The sequence below is a fragment of the Aythya marila genome (assembly GCF_965140915.1).
Source record: "Aythya marila genome assembly, chromosome: 27".
Lineage (NCBI taxonomy): Eukaryota > Metazoa > Chordata > Aves > Anseriformes > Anatidae > Aythya > Aythya marila.
The window spans coordinates 5508079-5520677 of record NC_139068.1 but is presented as its reverse complement, the minus strand read 5'-3'; the positions used below and the strand labels follow the sequence as shown (position 1 = coordinate 5520677).

The following is a 12599-nucleotide window of genomic DNA, read 5'->3' as shown; positions in this document are numbered from 1 at the left end:
GGAAGGGACAACACCGGGGACAGGCAAAGGGTGGCCCCAGGGGGCTCCATCCTCCCCAGCCCCCAGGATGCTGCTGCTCTGGGGGCCGCAGCTTGCCTGGGCCCCCCCCCAGGGGATGCACAAGCCCCCCCCCCAGCATCCTCCTGCCCCGGCACAGCAGCCCCAGGCCCCGCTTCCAGTTCAGGCTCCCCTCGAGTCCCCAGCTGGACGGAGCGGCCTTATTGCTCATTAAAAAAAGAAAAAGCCAAAACAAAACCCAAAAACCAGCGAGAGGGGAGAGCGTAGCTGCTACACAGCTCTGCTGCGAGGTAAGGATTAGGCCTCAGCTCGGTTCGGGGGTTTATTAGCCAAGTCCCTCGGCGCCAGCCTCCTGGCACGCGCTCTGCTCCACCTCTGCGCCCTGCCGGCACCCGGCGGCTCCTCGCTCCCGCGAGCACCGGGGCTCGGCCACCCCGCGCTGCCGGCCCCCCGCGGCGGGGTGGGCACGGCCAGGGGCCCCCACGCGCCCGCCTGGCCTTCCCCGCGCCGGGGCCGCCCGTCCCGTGGCGCCCCGCGTGCCGCGCACCGGCTGCTCCCCCCGCGCCCCTTGCCGGGGTCTCTGCCCCCTCGGTGCCGGGCTTAGACGGGGCCGTGGTCGGGGGGGGCGTCGCTGGCCGCCACGGCCACCGCGCGCTCCGTGCTCTCGGCCGCCTTCCTCAGGTGGCCGTAGAGCCGCTCCTCGAGGCCGACGGTGATTTTGTCCATCAGCTCCGAGCCGGGACCCAGCCCCAGGCACTGCCCGGGGCCGGGGCAGTCGTCCCCGCCGGGCTCGGGGCTGGCCTTGGGCTCGGGGGCCGCCTCGCCGGGCTCCTCCACGATCACCTGGATCTCGGGGTCAGGCAGCGGCGAGGCGCTGGGGCCCCCCTCGGCCGCCTCCGCCGCCTCCTCGTCGCCGGCGCTGACGATGCGGGGCAGGGGGCTGTGGAAGCGGGCGTCCAGGGGGTAGTTGGCGCTGTCCCCCCGGCGCAGGGGCGTGCGGTGCCGCTCCAGCGCGGGGTAGCGCACGCCGGGGTCGCTGTACTGCTTGGCGTGCTGCCACTGCTTGCGCAGGTGGGCGCGCGAGCGGTGCTTCCCCCGCAGCGGCGACTCGTCGAACTGCGGGTCGTGGCGCACGAAGGCGTTGAAGAGCGCGTCCGTCTTCTCGTCGATGCTGTAGTCCCGCCGGGGCGGCGCCGCCTCCCGCCCCGCCAACATCTGCCCGTACGGGGACCAGGCCAGGGGGCTGTGGGGACGGAGGGGACCCCCGCCCACCGCGCCCCGGGCTGCGCTCCCCTCCTCTTCCTCCTCCTCCTCCTCTTCTTCCTCCTCTTCCTCCTCCTCCGGCTCCCGGCCCTCGAAGCTCTCGAAGATGGTGCCTTTCCGCCCCGCGCTGGTGAAGCAAATGCGCTTCTCCGAGGCCGTCTGGTCCTTGGGGTGCCCCTCCTCACCCCCCCGGCTGGGCGCCTCGATGGAGGCGTAGCCGCTGTCCATCTGCAGCAGCTTGCGCGTGCCGGGCTCCGACTCCTCCTGCTTGGGCCGACCCCAGAGCTTCTCCTCGGGGCCTTCGGCCTCGTCCAGGGAGGAGGAGGGGCAGGGGGCCACGCCGCCGGCGGAGGAGACGCTGTCCCCGCCGTCACTGCGCACCGAGTCCTGGTCGTTGCTCCGCTCGGAGGAGGCGTAGAGCTCCAGCGAGGCGCGCAGGCTCCAGATGTCGTGGTAGGCGCTGGGCTGCTCCGGGGCACCGGCCTCGCTCGCGCCCCCCTCGCCCGGCTCTAGCCTGCGGGCACCACCGGGCGTCACGGCAGGGATGGGGATGGGGACAGGGACGGGGACGGCCCCGCATGCAGAGGAGGCGCCAGCCCAGCACCCACAAAGTGCTTGGTGGCAGCACCTTGCTGCCCTGTGGTCCCCCACGCGCACCCCGAGCCCCCATCCCAGCTCCTGCCCCCATCACCCCAGGCCCCGCCACCCCCCCAAAGGCAGGGTCCCCCCATGCACCCTCCCCGTCCCCTCTATCTACTGAAAAATACCTGCCGAGAGAGGGTGGGGGGCTGGCGGGGGAGGGCAGGAAGGGGCCGCCCGCGGGGTGGAAGGCGACATCGTCGGTGCGGGCGATGTACTGGATGATGTCGGTGGCGTGGGGGTCCCGGTCCTCCTGGTCCATGCTCTCGCTCGCCGCCCGCTGCCGCTGGAACTGGCGCCGCTTGGGGGACCCTGGGGGGGCGCAGGGCAGGGGTGGGGGCACGGTCGCATCCCTGCAGGGGGCTCCCCCGCCGCCCCCCAGCTCCCACCTCTGGTGTCCAGGCTGGACGCCCGCTGGGTGCTCTCCAGCTTCCACTTCTTGATCTTGAAGTAGGGGCTGGCCCCGTCCAGGCTGGCGTGGCGGCGCAGGCGGGTGAAGAACTGCAGGACGGTGCCCTGGGAGGGGGCCGGGGGGGCGTCCCCGGGGCTGGCACTGCCCACACCAGCCCCCTTCCCACTCCTGGGCGCTGCAGCAAACTGGGGGCATTGGGGGGGGCTGTGAGTGCCAGCTCCGGGAGCAGCCAGGCACGGCCCCCCGGCCCCCCCAGCCCCGCTCCTTTGTCCTCCTCCTGCAGCTCGGCTGCGTGATGCACAAATGGCCCCTGGGGCAGGGGATGGGGCGGGGGGGGGGCAGAGCCTATTTCTAGCTGGATGCCCCCCCCCATCAGGCCTGAAAGCACGGAGCAGGGGGGCCCAGCACCCCCTCCGGGCACGGGGCCGTCCCCACGCCGTCAGACCGGGGGGGAGCAGGATGGTGCTGAGCCCGCTGAGCCCCTTCCCCTGCCCACCCCAGCCCCCGGCCCCCAGCCCGCACTCACCGAGGGGCCCTCCCCGGAGTCAGAGGAGGCGGAGGGGCTGGCCTCGGCGAAGCTGGTGTCCACGGTGGAGTTGTAGGTGTCCCCGGGCAGCGCCGAGCTGGGGCACACGGCGTGGCTGGGCAGCGCCGGCTGCGGCAGGGCCCCCCCGGGGGGCTGCGGGGCACAGCTCGCTCAGGGGGGGGGCTTTGCACTGGGGTCAGGGTCCGCTGCACCCCAATACCCGAGCCTCCACGACCCTTCCACTCCCCCCCAGGTGCATCCCAGCGCCATGCCCGCTCCCCGGGGGGGGGCTCACCTGGAAGATGGCGAGGCCGGGCTTGGGGGGGGGCAGGCGGGGGGTCATGGCCAGGCTGTTCTCGCTGGACTCGCACTCGTGGATGGTGACGATCTTGAGGGCGGGCGGCGGGAGGTGCAGGTGGGTCAGGCGGGCGTTCTTCAGGTGGTGGAAATCCCCCTCCGTCAGCGTGTACCTGCGGGCACGCCGGGTCAGGGGGCGCCCCCAGCCCCCTGCCCACCCCCCTTAATCCCCCCCAATCCGGCCCGGCCCTTCACCTCCTCCCCTTCTCCTGGGTCTTCTTGCCCTGGTCGAACAGCGCGGCCTCGTTGAAGGAGACGCGGCGGGCGGTGGAGGAGCTGGAGGACAGGAAGCGCTCGGTCTCCACATCCCGGTAGCTGGAGGCCGAGAGGCAGTCGGGGTCCTCCACTTTGATGGTGATATCTACAGAGAGGAGCGAGGGGGGGGGGTCAGAGCCACCAACCAGCCCCCTCCCCGCCTCTATGGGGCTTGCTGGCTTCCCAGCTGAGGCCGGGCAAACTCGCTGCACGGCTGCGTCCTGACCGGGGGGCGCAGGGGGTGCGCTGCCAGCCCTGCCCCAGCTCCGGGGCGCCGCGCCACGAGCAGGACCCACTGTGCCCCCCCCGGGGTGCGCCCCCAGCCCCAGCCCTGCGCTCACCCTGGGCCGGCTGCGAGTCGTCCAGGTAGGTGGTGTTGGTCTTCTCGGGGTCATCACTGGCCCTGCGGGGATGGAGAGGATGGAGAGGATGCTGCGAGGTGCCCCGCGCCGGCACCGTGAGGGGGTGCGGGGGCTTCACGCGGGACCCCCAGCGGTGCCGCAACGCCCCGGGGTGGGGGGGGGGGGGGTGGCAGCAGCCGTCCCCACCGACCTGGAGTGGCGGCGGTCGGCCTCGCAGCAGCGGCGGCAGATGATCAGGATGCCGGAGAGCAGGACCAGGGTGCCCCCGATGAAGATGGAGAGCAGGGCGAGGAGCAGCACGTAGCCATCCTGCGGGGACACCTCGCCCGGCACTGCCTGCGCGGGGACACACACACACGGGGGGGGGGGGGGGGGGGCTTGGGGACACCAACACGTGCTTGGGGCTGGGGGCTGGATGTTGGGGGTGGGAGGGGGGGGCCCTGCCGAGGCTGGTGCCGAGCGCTGCTCCCCCGAGATGCTCGCGGCTCCCCCGCCGCCCCCGGGCCTGCTGCCGGCTGCGGGGAGCTGCCTTCACCAAGGCAACCGCAGCCGGGGGGGGGCCGAGCTGCCAGCGGCCCCCGCACCCAGCGGGAATGGGGACAGGACCCCCCCTGACCCTGCTTTTTTGGACACCCCCCCCACCCTCTCAGCGTTGCGAGCCCAGAGCTCGGTGCCTGCGGGGGCTGAATGGGGTGCAGGGGGGTGCCGCCGAGCTCCGGGGGGGGGGTGAGGGCAGGACAGGAGGGGGGGGGGGAGGATGCTGCCCCCAAAACCACCCCCCCCACAGCCCCATCCCCATCCCCGTGGCCACATCCTGACCCTCCCTGTCCCCACGCCCCGTGCTCGTGTCCCACCCCAGTCCCCACAGCCTCACCCTGGGCTCGGCTCCCACCCCTGTCCCCGGCCCCCCCCAGCCCCACGCAGACCCCAGGACCCCCCCCCCAGCCCCCCCAGCCCGTGCCGCTCACCGTGGCGCTCTCGGTCGCGTTGTCCCAGGGGGTCGGCTCATCGCTCATGGTCCGAGCCAGCCCGAGCGCGTCCTGGGCCGCTGCGAGACAAACGGGGGGGGGTCCACGATGGGATGGGATGGGACGGGGGGGGGCACCGGGTATGGGGTGGGGGGGGGACACCCGGGCCCTGCCCCGCACCGCGGTGCGGAGCTGCCGGGAGGGATGGGGATGAAGGGCTGGAGGAGGGTGTGGTCAGCACGGATGGAGGATGGAGGCCGGGCCCCGGGGGGGGGGACACCGGGGGGGGGGGACACCGGGGGGGGGGGGACGGATCCTGCCCGGGCTCTGCCACCCCCTCCTCCCCCCCCCCCCCAACAGCTCCCCGCAGCCGCTGCCCCCCGCGCAACGAAAACGGGGGTGGGCGGGGGGGGGGGGGCGGTGCTGGGGGTGGGGGGGGACTGAGTCAGCCCCGCAGCGGCTCCGCCACCACCGGGGGGGGGGCACCGGGACCGCCGAGGGAGGGGAAGGGGCCGGGAAGGGCCAAGCCCCCCCCCTCCCCCTCAAGCAGCCGGCTCGGAAAGCGGCGGCCTTCGGGAACCGGGGCTGGGCCCCCCCCCTCCGGAGCCCCCCCCCAGGGTGCCGGGGATGCTGTGGCCGTAGGGAGCCGCGTGCTCCGGGGGGGGGGGCTGGGGGGGGGCGCGGCAAAACCGCCCAAAATCGGGGCAAGGAAAAATGTGAATGGAGCCGGGGGGGGGGGGGGGGGCAGCGTGGGGAGGGGTTACCGGGGGGCACCGGGGGGGCGGGGAGAGCCCCGAGCCCGCACCGGCTCCGGGCATCCCCCAGCCCCCCCCCCCCCCCCACGAGACCCCCGGGGGCTCCCCCACGCCCCCGGCTGGGCCCGTGGAGTCCGGGGGGCCGCGGTCCCGCGTGGGGCGGCCCCCCCCGGGTGAGACCGGGCTGGGCGCCCCCTAACCCCGTTGGGGAGGGGGTGTGTGGGGAGGGGGGGGGGGTGAAGAATGCCCCCGCTGTTCCCCCCCCCCATCACGGAGGAATTCGGTCTCCATGGCGACCCGGCGGGAACAGCACGGCCATTGTCTGGGCAGCGGCGGGGGGGGGGGCAGCGGCCGGGCCCCCCCCCCCGGGCTGTCCCCACGCCCGGGGGCACCGGGCAGGGCTCAGCCCCCCCCACCCCTCGCTGGGCACCGGGCGGGGGCGGGACGGATCCTGCCCCGCTGAGCCCCCCCCCCCAAGGCTGCGGCACCCCCGGGACCCCCCCCCGGGGGCTGCACCCGGCCTGGGGAGGGGGCTGCGGGCAGCACCGGGGGGGGGGGCTGCGGGCGGGGGGCTGCGGGAGGCGCCGGGGGGAGCGGGACGGAGCCCCCGGGAACCCCGAGAGCAGCGGGGAGGGGAGCTGGGTCGGGCCGGGCTCCCCCCCGTATCGCGCCGAGCTCCGTCTGTCGCGATAGCGGCGGGGCCGGGCACTCACCTAGAGCCGGGGCCGGGGCTCCATCGCCGCCGCCGCGCTCGGTGCGGCCCCGGATTTATGAATGAAGCGGGGCCGCCCCCGCGCGGCGCGGCCGTCACGTGGGGACGGGGCTGCCCCGGCCCTGCCCGCACCCGCACTGCCCGCCCCACGGCCCCCGGCCCCACAGCCCCTGCCCTATAGACCCCTGCCCTATAGCCCCCAGCCCCACAGCCCCCTACCCTATAGTCCCTTACCCTATAGCCCCGTGCCCTATAGTTCCTTACCCTATAGTCCCTTATCCTACAGTCCCTTACCCTATAGTCCCCTGCCCTACAGCCCTCTACCCCACAGCCCCCCACCCAACAACCCTATAGCCCTCTGCCCCATAGCCCCTGCCCCATAGCCCCCTTCCCATATATCCCCCTGCTCCATACCCTGTCTCCCTCATAGCCCTCTACCCTATAGTCCCTTACCCTATAGTCCTCTACCCCACAGCCCCCTACCCCAGAGCTCTATAGCCCCATAGCCTCTTACCCTATAGCCCCCTACCCACCCTATCCTTACCCCATAGCCCCCAGCCCACCCCCCACGCACCACAGCCCCTCCCTCCCCCCCCCACAGCCCAGCCCACTACCTGCACCCCCCCCTCCCTCTCCCTCTCCCTCTCCCTCCCTCCCCAACCCGACTCCGACCCTACAACAAACACCACAAACAAAACAAACACCGCGAAGGGGGGGGGGCCCAGACTACACTCCACAGGAGAACTACATCTCCCATACGCCCCAGCGGCTCTCCCGGTGACGTCACCCTCCCGGCGCCCCACGGGCTTTGTAGTCTGGCGGCGCGGGGAGGCGCAGGGGGCGGACTACAACTCCCGGCGTGCCCCGCGCCGTCCCCCCCCCCACCTCAGCTCGCCCTTGGCCGGCCCGGCCCGTGCCCGCCGCCGCCGCCGCCATGTTGAGCGCCCGCCGCCTCCTGCGCCTCGCCGCGCTGCCGCCGCCCCGGGCCCGCTCCTACGCCGAGCCCGCGGCCGGCCCGGCCGCCATGGCCTTCACCTTCGCCTCCCCCACGCAGGTAGGAGGCGGAGGGCGGCGGGCGGCGGGGCCCGGGGCGGCGGCGGTGCCCTCCCGGTGCTCTCTGTCCGTGTCTCTCTCCCCCCCCTCAGGTGTTCTATAACGGCGCGGCCGTGAGGCAGGTGGACGTGCCCACCCTCACCGGCTCCTTCGGCATCCTGGCGGCTCACGTCCCCACGCTGCAGGTCCTCAAGCCCGGCGTGGTGACGGTGTACGGCGAGGACGGGGCGGCCACCAAGTACTTCGGTGAGGGATGGGGGGGGGCCGTGACCGGGCCCGGAGGGGACGGGAGGGACCGGGGGGGGGGTGGGGATGGGGTTGGGGGGGCTGTCACAGGGCTTTGTGGGGCCTGGAGGGATGGGGATGGGGTTGGGGGGCTGATAGGGGCTCTGTGGGGACGGGGATAGGGTTGGGGGGGCTGTCACAGGGCTCTGTGGGGTTGGGAGGGACTGGGATGGGGCTGGGGGGCTGTCAGGGGGCTCTGTGGGGCCGGGGATGGGGTTGGGGGAGCTGTCACAGGGCTCTGTGGGGTCAGGAGAGCCCCATTTGGCTCTGGGGGGTCTCTCCCTTCCCGGCTGGTGGCTGCCAGAGGGTGTCCTGCTGGCTGGGGGTGTGCTGCAGGAGAGGGGGCCCAGCACGAGGCAGTTTGGGGCTCAGGTTTTCTTCTGCTCAGAGGCCGCTCAGTCAAAGAATCATAAAAAAGGGCAGAAAAGACCTTCAGGGTCATTGGTCCAAGCGTCGCCCTGCTGCCAGCATCACACGCTCACCCCTGTCCCCCAGCACCACGTCCCACTCTGCCCTCGCAGAACTTTCCCTGCTTTCCCTCTCTTAATTAATTAACACGAGGCTAATACCGCCGTGGGGCTCGGGGAAGGTCACAGGTTGGGCTTTGAGGTTTTACTCTGGCAAAGGGAGCTTGGGGCTCCCTGGGGTCTCCTTGCCAGAGCTGCCCCGTGTGCTGACCCCCCTGGCAGCCCCCCCTGACACCGCTGTGCTTGGCAGTGAGCAGCGGCTCCGTCACGGTGAACGCGGACTCCACGGTGCAGGTGCTGGCGGAGGAGGCGGTGACGATGGACATGCTGGACCTGGCCGTGAGTAGCACATCCCCGCAGCTGGGAGGTTTTACTCCTCGCTTCTCTCCTTGTCTCCGGAGCTTCCTGTGCCTGCGGAGCACGCACAGAGACCCGGGGCTGTGCCTTCGCCCCCAGCTTCCCCCCCCGATCGGGATCAAAGGCTGCTCCTCCCCGGCAGGCTGTGGGGAGAGGAAGCCGTGCAGTCGTGAACCCCTCCCCAGGCCGCATCCCTGCCCTCAGACAGATGCTGATCTGGCCCCTCCTCACCCCTCTTCATCTTGGGAACAGCTTTTCCCCAGCAGGGCTTGGTGATGAGGTGCCTGCTGCCAGCCCAGCACCTAAACAGCCTCCTGCAGCCCCTGTGGGGCCCTGTGCGTTGGGCTGATGACTGCAGCGTGGTGGTGGGGGGGGTGACTTGAGGGCTGTGGGCCAGCCACCCGCTTTGTGATGGTCTCTGGGTGACACGTTCCTTGTGTTCTGGTGCTCAGACTGCTAAATCAAACCTGGAGAAGGCCATTTCCGAGGTGGCTGCTGCGTCCGACGAAGCTGCTAAAGCAGAAGCTCAGATTAAAGTAGAAGCCAACGAAGCCCTTGTGAAAGCCCTGGAGTAATCTGGTAAGCGTCACCGACGTCCTCGCTGACTTCCAGACCTGCTCTGCAGAAGAGTCCTTGCTCCCTGCTGCCCACGGGGAGCTTCCCCTCGCCATAGCCAGGCCGGCCGGGCTGTCAGGGGGGCCTGAGGGCTTGTGCCTGGCGTTTTGGGAGCGGTGACACATTTTGGGAGCGGTGACGGGAGGGCTGCCCCTCTCTGCCCCTCCGTCAGCACCAGGGGCCGCGGCGGGGCCCTGCTCGGAGCCGTCCCGGGGCCGCTAGATGGCAGCAGGGCCCGGCGCTGCCTCCGGGAGCTGGCGGCAGCTCTGCGGTCACGAGCGGGGCCTCGCCACTGCCTCCAGGTCCCCGCTGGGCCGGGCAGCCCGGGGCCGGCCGTGCGAGCAGCCTGGGGCCCCGCGGGGAGCGGTGCGGCCTCTGCTCCTCGTACAACTCCCTTCCACTGCAAACAAACAGCTTCTGTCTCGGGGGAGGCGAGGCGAGGCCGCTTTCCTCGTGGCCCATTTTTCTCTGCGCCCTGCTAAGTCTCTGCCTCATCTCTTTTTCTTCCCACGTGCTGGCAGTCGGGAGGCTTTCTGCGCGGCAGCACTGTGCCTGGCAGGTGAGTCACGGAGCCTCAGACGGCCTCTCCGGAGCAGGTACAGCAGGGCAGCAGCTCCCCCGTGTCTCCCCGGTCTCTGCTCCCTCTGCTCTGTGGCCCTTGAGGTCAGGTCTGAGGTCGCTCGCAGCCGTTTAGCAGCAGGAGCGAGGCCTCGGGTGGGGATCCTGCTCCGCCGAGCCCCCCCCTCTGTGTTCAAAGCAGCTCCGCCTCTGTGTGTTGCAGGAATCCCACTGTCGCTGCAGAGAAACCCCAGACTGTCCTACTTGTTCTGGCTTCCCCGTTTGTACAGATGGTGCGGGACAAATGGAGGCGGAGAAGCCGCTCTGATCAATTAAAAGGAAACGCAGTCCTGGCTTGTGGCGCGTCACCTTCTTCTGAGGCGTCAAACTGCAGCTCGAGCTGCGCCGGCGGCTGGGTGCGTGGGGCAGGGTCAGCTGGGGGTGCGGGCGCCGTGCCGAGGTGCAGCTCCAGCTTTGTGCTGCGCCTTCCCGTGGGAGATCTCAGCCCGGGCTTCTCAGGCAGGTTTTATAGCTCCCTCCCCGCGCCGTCAGCCACCTCCAGTGCCCGTAATCCACCTGGACGGCGGGATTAGGGCAGCACGGGAGGAGGCGTCCGCAGGGCAGCGCAGGTCTGTGCCAGAGGCTTCCTGCCGTGCCTCCCCCGCCCTGTTTCTGCTCAGCCTCCCGGCTCCGTCGCCGCAGGAATCGCGTCGGCTCTGCTGGTTCCTCGCGGTCCTTCCTGCAGCTGGACGGCAGCTGCCCGGCTCTGCCCCCTTCCCCCCGCTGCTGCTCTGGGCTGTTTGCACGCGCGGGTGGCGTGCGGAGCGGGGGGAAGTCTCTGGGTGCGGGAGGGAAGCAGATGCTGTGCTGGGTGGGAGCCTGTCCGCAGCCTGGGCGGCTGGGGGGGGGGCTGGCAGCGCTCTGCTGGAGCTGCCGGCTGCTTTGGGGCTCCCCAGAGCAGCACTGGCATCCTCAATGCCGGGAGGAACCCCCCCGAGCTGCTCCCCTGTCCGCAGCGAGCTCGTTTTCCTCCCCCCATGCATCACAAAACGTGGCACTGCCGGGAAGGAGCAGGCTGGGGCGAGGGGCCCGAGGATGCCCCCGGCACCATCCACCGCCAGGCTCCGCGCTCGGTGCCGTCCTCCCGAGGGGGATTTCGGGTTCCTGCTGCTGCTCAAACCCTCCTGGCACAGGCGTGCGGCGTGACCGTCCCCCCCCTTGCTCCGTTCCCCTTTCCCCTCGCCCCCCGCCTGCCCTCCCGCAGCCCGGGGGGGGGCTCGGCTATTTTCGGCGCTGCCACCCAGGATGTAATCTCGGCTGCCTCCTCCTCTCCCCGCCACCTCCTCCCCCTCCTCTCGCTCTCTCTTGTCTTTCTCTTCCCCCCCCCCCCCCCTCCACAAGCGATCAAAAATAGGCCTGTGGTGTTAAATTTCTCACTCTGGAGCTTATTAAAAGCCTCTGAGTGCCTGACGCTGAGCCTATTTGAAGCTCAGCCGGCTCCCCAGCTCCTGAGCTGCTCCAGTGCCTTTTTCTTCCCTTTCCCTCTCTTCGCCCTTTTTATTTTTTTTTTTTTTTAAAGGTCACGCGTTGCGCCGTGCAGAAGCGAAGCCTCAAAGTCAGGACGAGTGCTAATTAAAACGTCTCGGGAATAACTGGGGCCGGGCGGCCCTGCTCCCCCTGCTCCCTCTTCCGCTCCCTCTCGCTCTCCTCTGTCCCCGGTTTCTATTTGCGGTGTGCGTGAGCCTCCCCCGACACACGCAGCCGCTCTCTTTCCGACGGAAGGTGGCTGATTTCTGATTTTTTTTTTTTTATTTTATTTTTTTATTTTTTTTTCACATCTAATGGAAGAGCGTTGGCGAGGCCGGGAAGCTGGGGAAGCGGCCAGCTGCTATTTTTAGGATGGGAAAAAAAAAAAAAAAAGTGTCTCCGTCAGCGGCCGCTCACCAGCTCTTCCCACTGCCTCCTGCCAGCTCCAGCGGAGACTTTTGGGGGGTACCCGGCGGGGGGGTCAAGCACGGATCCGGCCCTGCCGGGGCCCTCCCCAGCGTGGCGCCTGCTGGGATTTGTAGTCTGATTTTGGGGCGAGCGGTGGGGGCTCCTCCGTCCTGCCCCATGGCTGAGAGCCCCTGGAGGCGGCCGTGTCCCCCCCGCACCTCGGGGGCTGCTCCTTGCTGCGGGCAGGGGGCTTCCACCCAGCCTCTTCCAGCCTCTCCTCCTGCCCCAGCCCCCCGTGCTCCCGCTGCCCACGCCGTGAGCCGCCGCCAGTCACGGCCCAAAATCAGCCCCGTCCCTGCTGCATTTTGGGGTCCAAGAGGTGTCAGAGACCCCGCAGCAGGTACCGAGGCACTTCCCCATCCCTGCACCTCACCCCTAGCAGGAACCGTGGGGCTGCAGGGCCGTGGGCTGGGAAATTTGGGGTCAGCAGCGGCGTTGGCGTCACGGGGCCCAGGCTCCGTCTGCCCCGGGTGGGCAGCAGGGCTGGAAAACGGCACGAGCGGGGCCACGACGCCCGCGTCCTCCCTTTCCACCCGGCGCTTTCGCCCATGACTTGCATCTCCTGCTGCCAGCTGGAGGGTGGGGAGCGGGGCCGGGGCAGCTCGGAAAGTGAAGCCTCGGCGGCGGCGCTGCTTCGGCTCTGCTCGTGGGGGACGATTTCCGAGAGGGGCTGGGCGCCGCTGCCGTCCCCTCCCAGCGCTTGGCCACACGGTGTTTCCACGGTCCCACACGGATCCCAAAATGCAGGGGAAAGGTTTGAGCTCTCCACAGGAAAAACAAAAAAAAAACAACAAAAAAAACCCCAACCCAAAGCCCGCCGCAGCCCCAGGATTCCCCTGGCTCCCGGCGGCACTGACTCATCTGGCAGAGCCGCCCCTTTCCCTGCCCAAACCCGCGGTGCTTCGGATCCTGCCCGGCCTCTCGCAGCCTCGTGCCCCGCGTTGCAACATCGGGGTGCGGGGGCTGCCCGGCGCCCCTGCTCCTGCTGGGAGAAACGGGTGC

The 12599-nt window shown here is 70.6% G+C and overlaps 2 protein-coding genes across 2 annotated transcripts; one reads left to right on the top strand and one right to left on the bottom strand.

Annotated features, from left to right (window-relative positions):
• Positions 1-174: 174 nt before the first annotated feature.
• On the bottom strand, positions 175-6388 carry CBARP (CACN subunit beta associated regulatory protein). Its single transcript, XM_082780340.1, has 10 exons — positions 6269-6388; positions 4801-4880; positions 4023-4168; positions 3812-3873; positions 3411-3576; positions 3154-3328; positions 2859-3011; positions 2310-2517; positions 2049-2232; positions 175-1795 (listed from the first exon to the last, which is right to left on the bottom strand). The coding sequence occupies exons 2-10, from the start codon at positions 4846-4848 to the stop codon at positions 619-621; spliced, it is 2319 nt and encodes a 772-aa protein (XP_082636466.1). The 5' UTR covers positions 4849-4880; positions 6269-6388; the 3' UTR covers positions 175-618.
• A 770-nt stretch (positions 6389-7158) lies between these two features.
• On the top strand, positions 7159-9952 carry ATP5F1D (ATP synthase F1 subunit delta). The gene is made up of 6 exons (XM_082780308.1): positions 7159-7321; positions 7413-7566; positions 8323-8411; positions 8882-9008; positions 9566-9603; positions 9826-9952. Exons 1-4 carry the CDS (start codon positions 7202-7204, stop codon positions 9002-9004), a joined length of 486 nt encoding a protein of 161 aa, XP_082636434.1. The 5' UTR covers positions 7159-7201; the 3' UTR covers positions 9005-9008; positions 9566-9603; positions 9826-9952.
• The last annotated feature ends 2647 nt before the right edge of the window (positions 9953-12599 follow it).

Coding starts and splice junctions, on each gene's coding strand:
- CBARP (XM_082780340.1), bottom strand. CDS start 4,848: ATGAGCGATGAGCCGACCCCCTGGGACAACGCGACCGAGAGCGCCACG. Junction 3,329..3,410: donor ACCCAGGAGAAGGGGAGGAG/GTGAAGGGCCGG, acceptor GCGTGCCCGCAG/GTACACGCTGACGGAGGGGG. Junction 3,012..3,153: donor CCGGCCTCGCCATCTTCCAG/GTGAGCCCCCCC, acceptor TGTGCCCCGCAG/CCCCCCGGGGGGGCCCTGCC.
- ATP5F1D (XM_082780308.1), top strand. CDS start 7,202: ATGTTGAGCGCCCGCCGCCTCCTGCGCCTCGCCGCGCTGCCGCCGCCC. Junction 7,322..7,412: donor CCTTCGCCTCCCCCACGCAG/GTAGGAGGCGGA, acceptor CCCCCCCCTCAG/GTGTTCTATAACGGCGCGGC. Junction 8,412..8,881: donor TGGACATGCTGGACCTGGCC/GTGAGTAGCACA, acceptor TCTGGTGCTCAG/ACTGCTAAATCAAACCTGGA.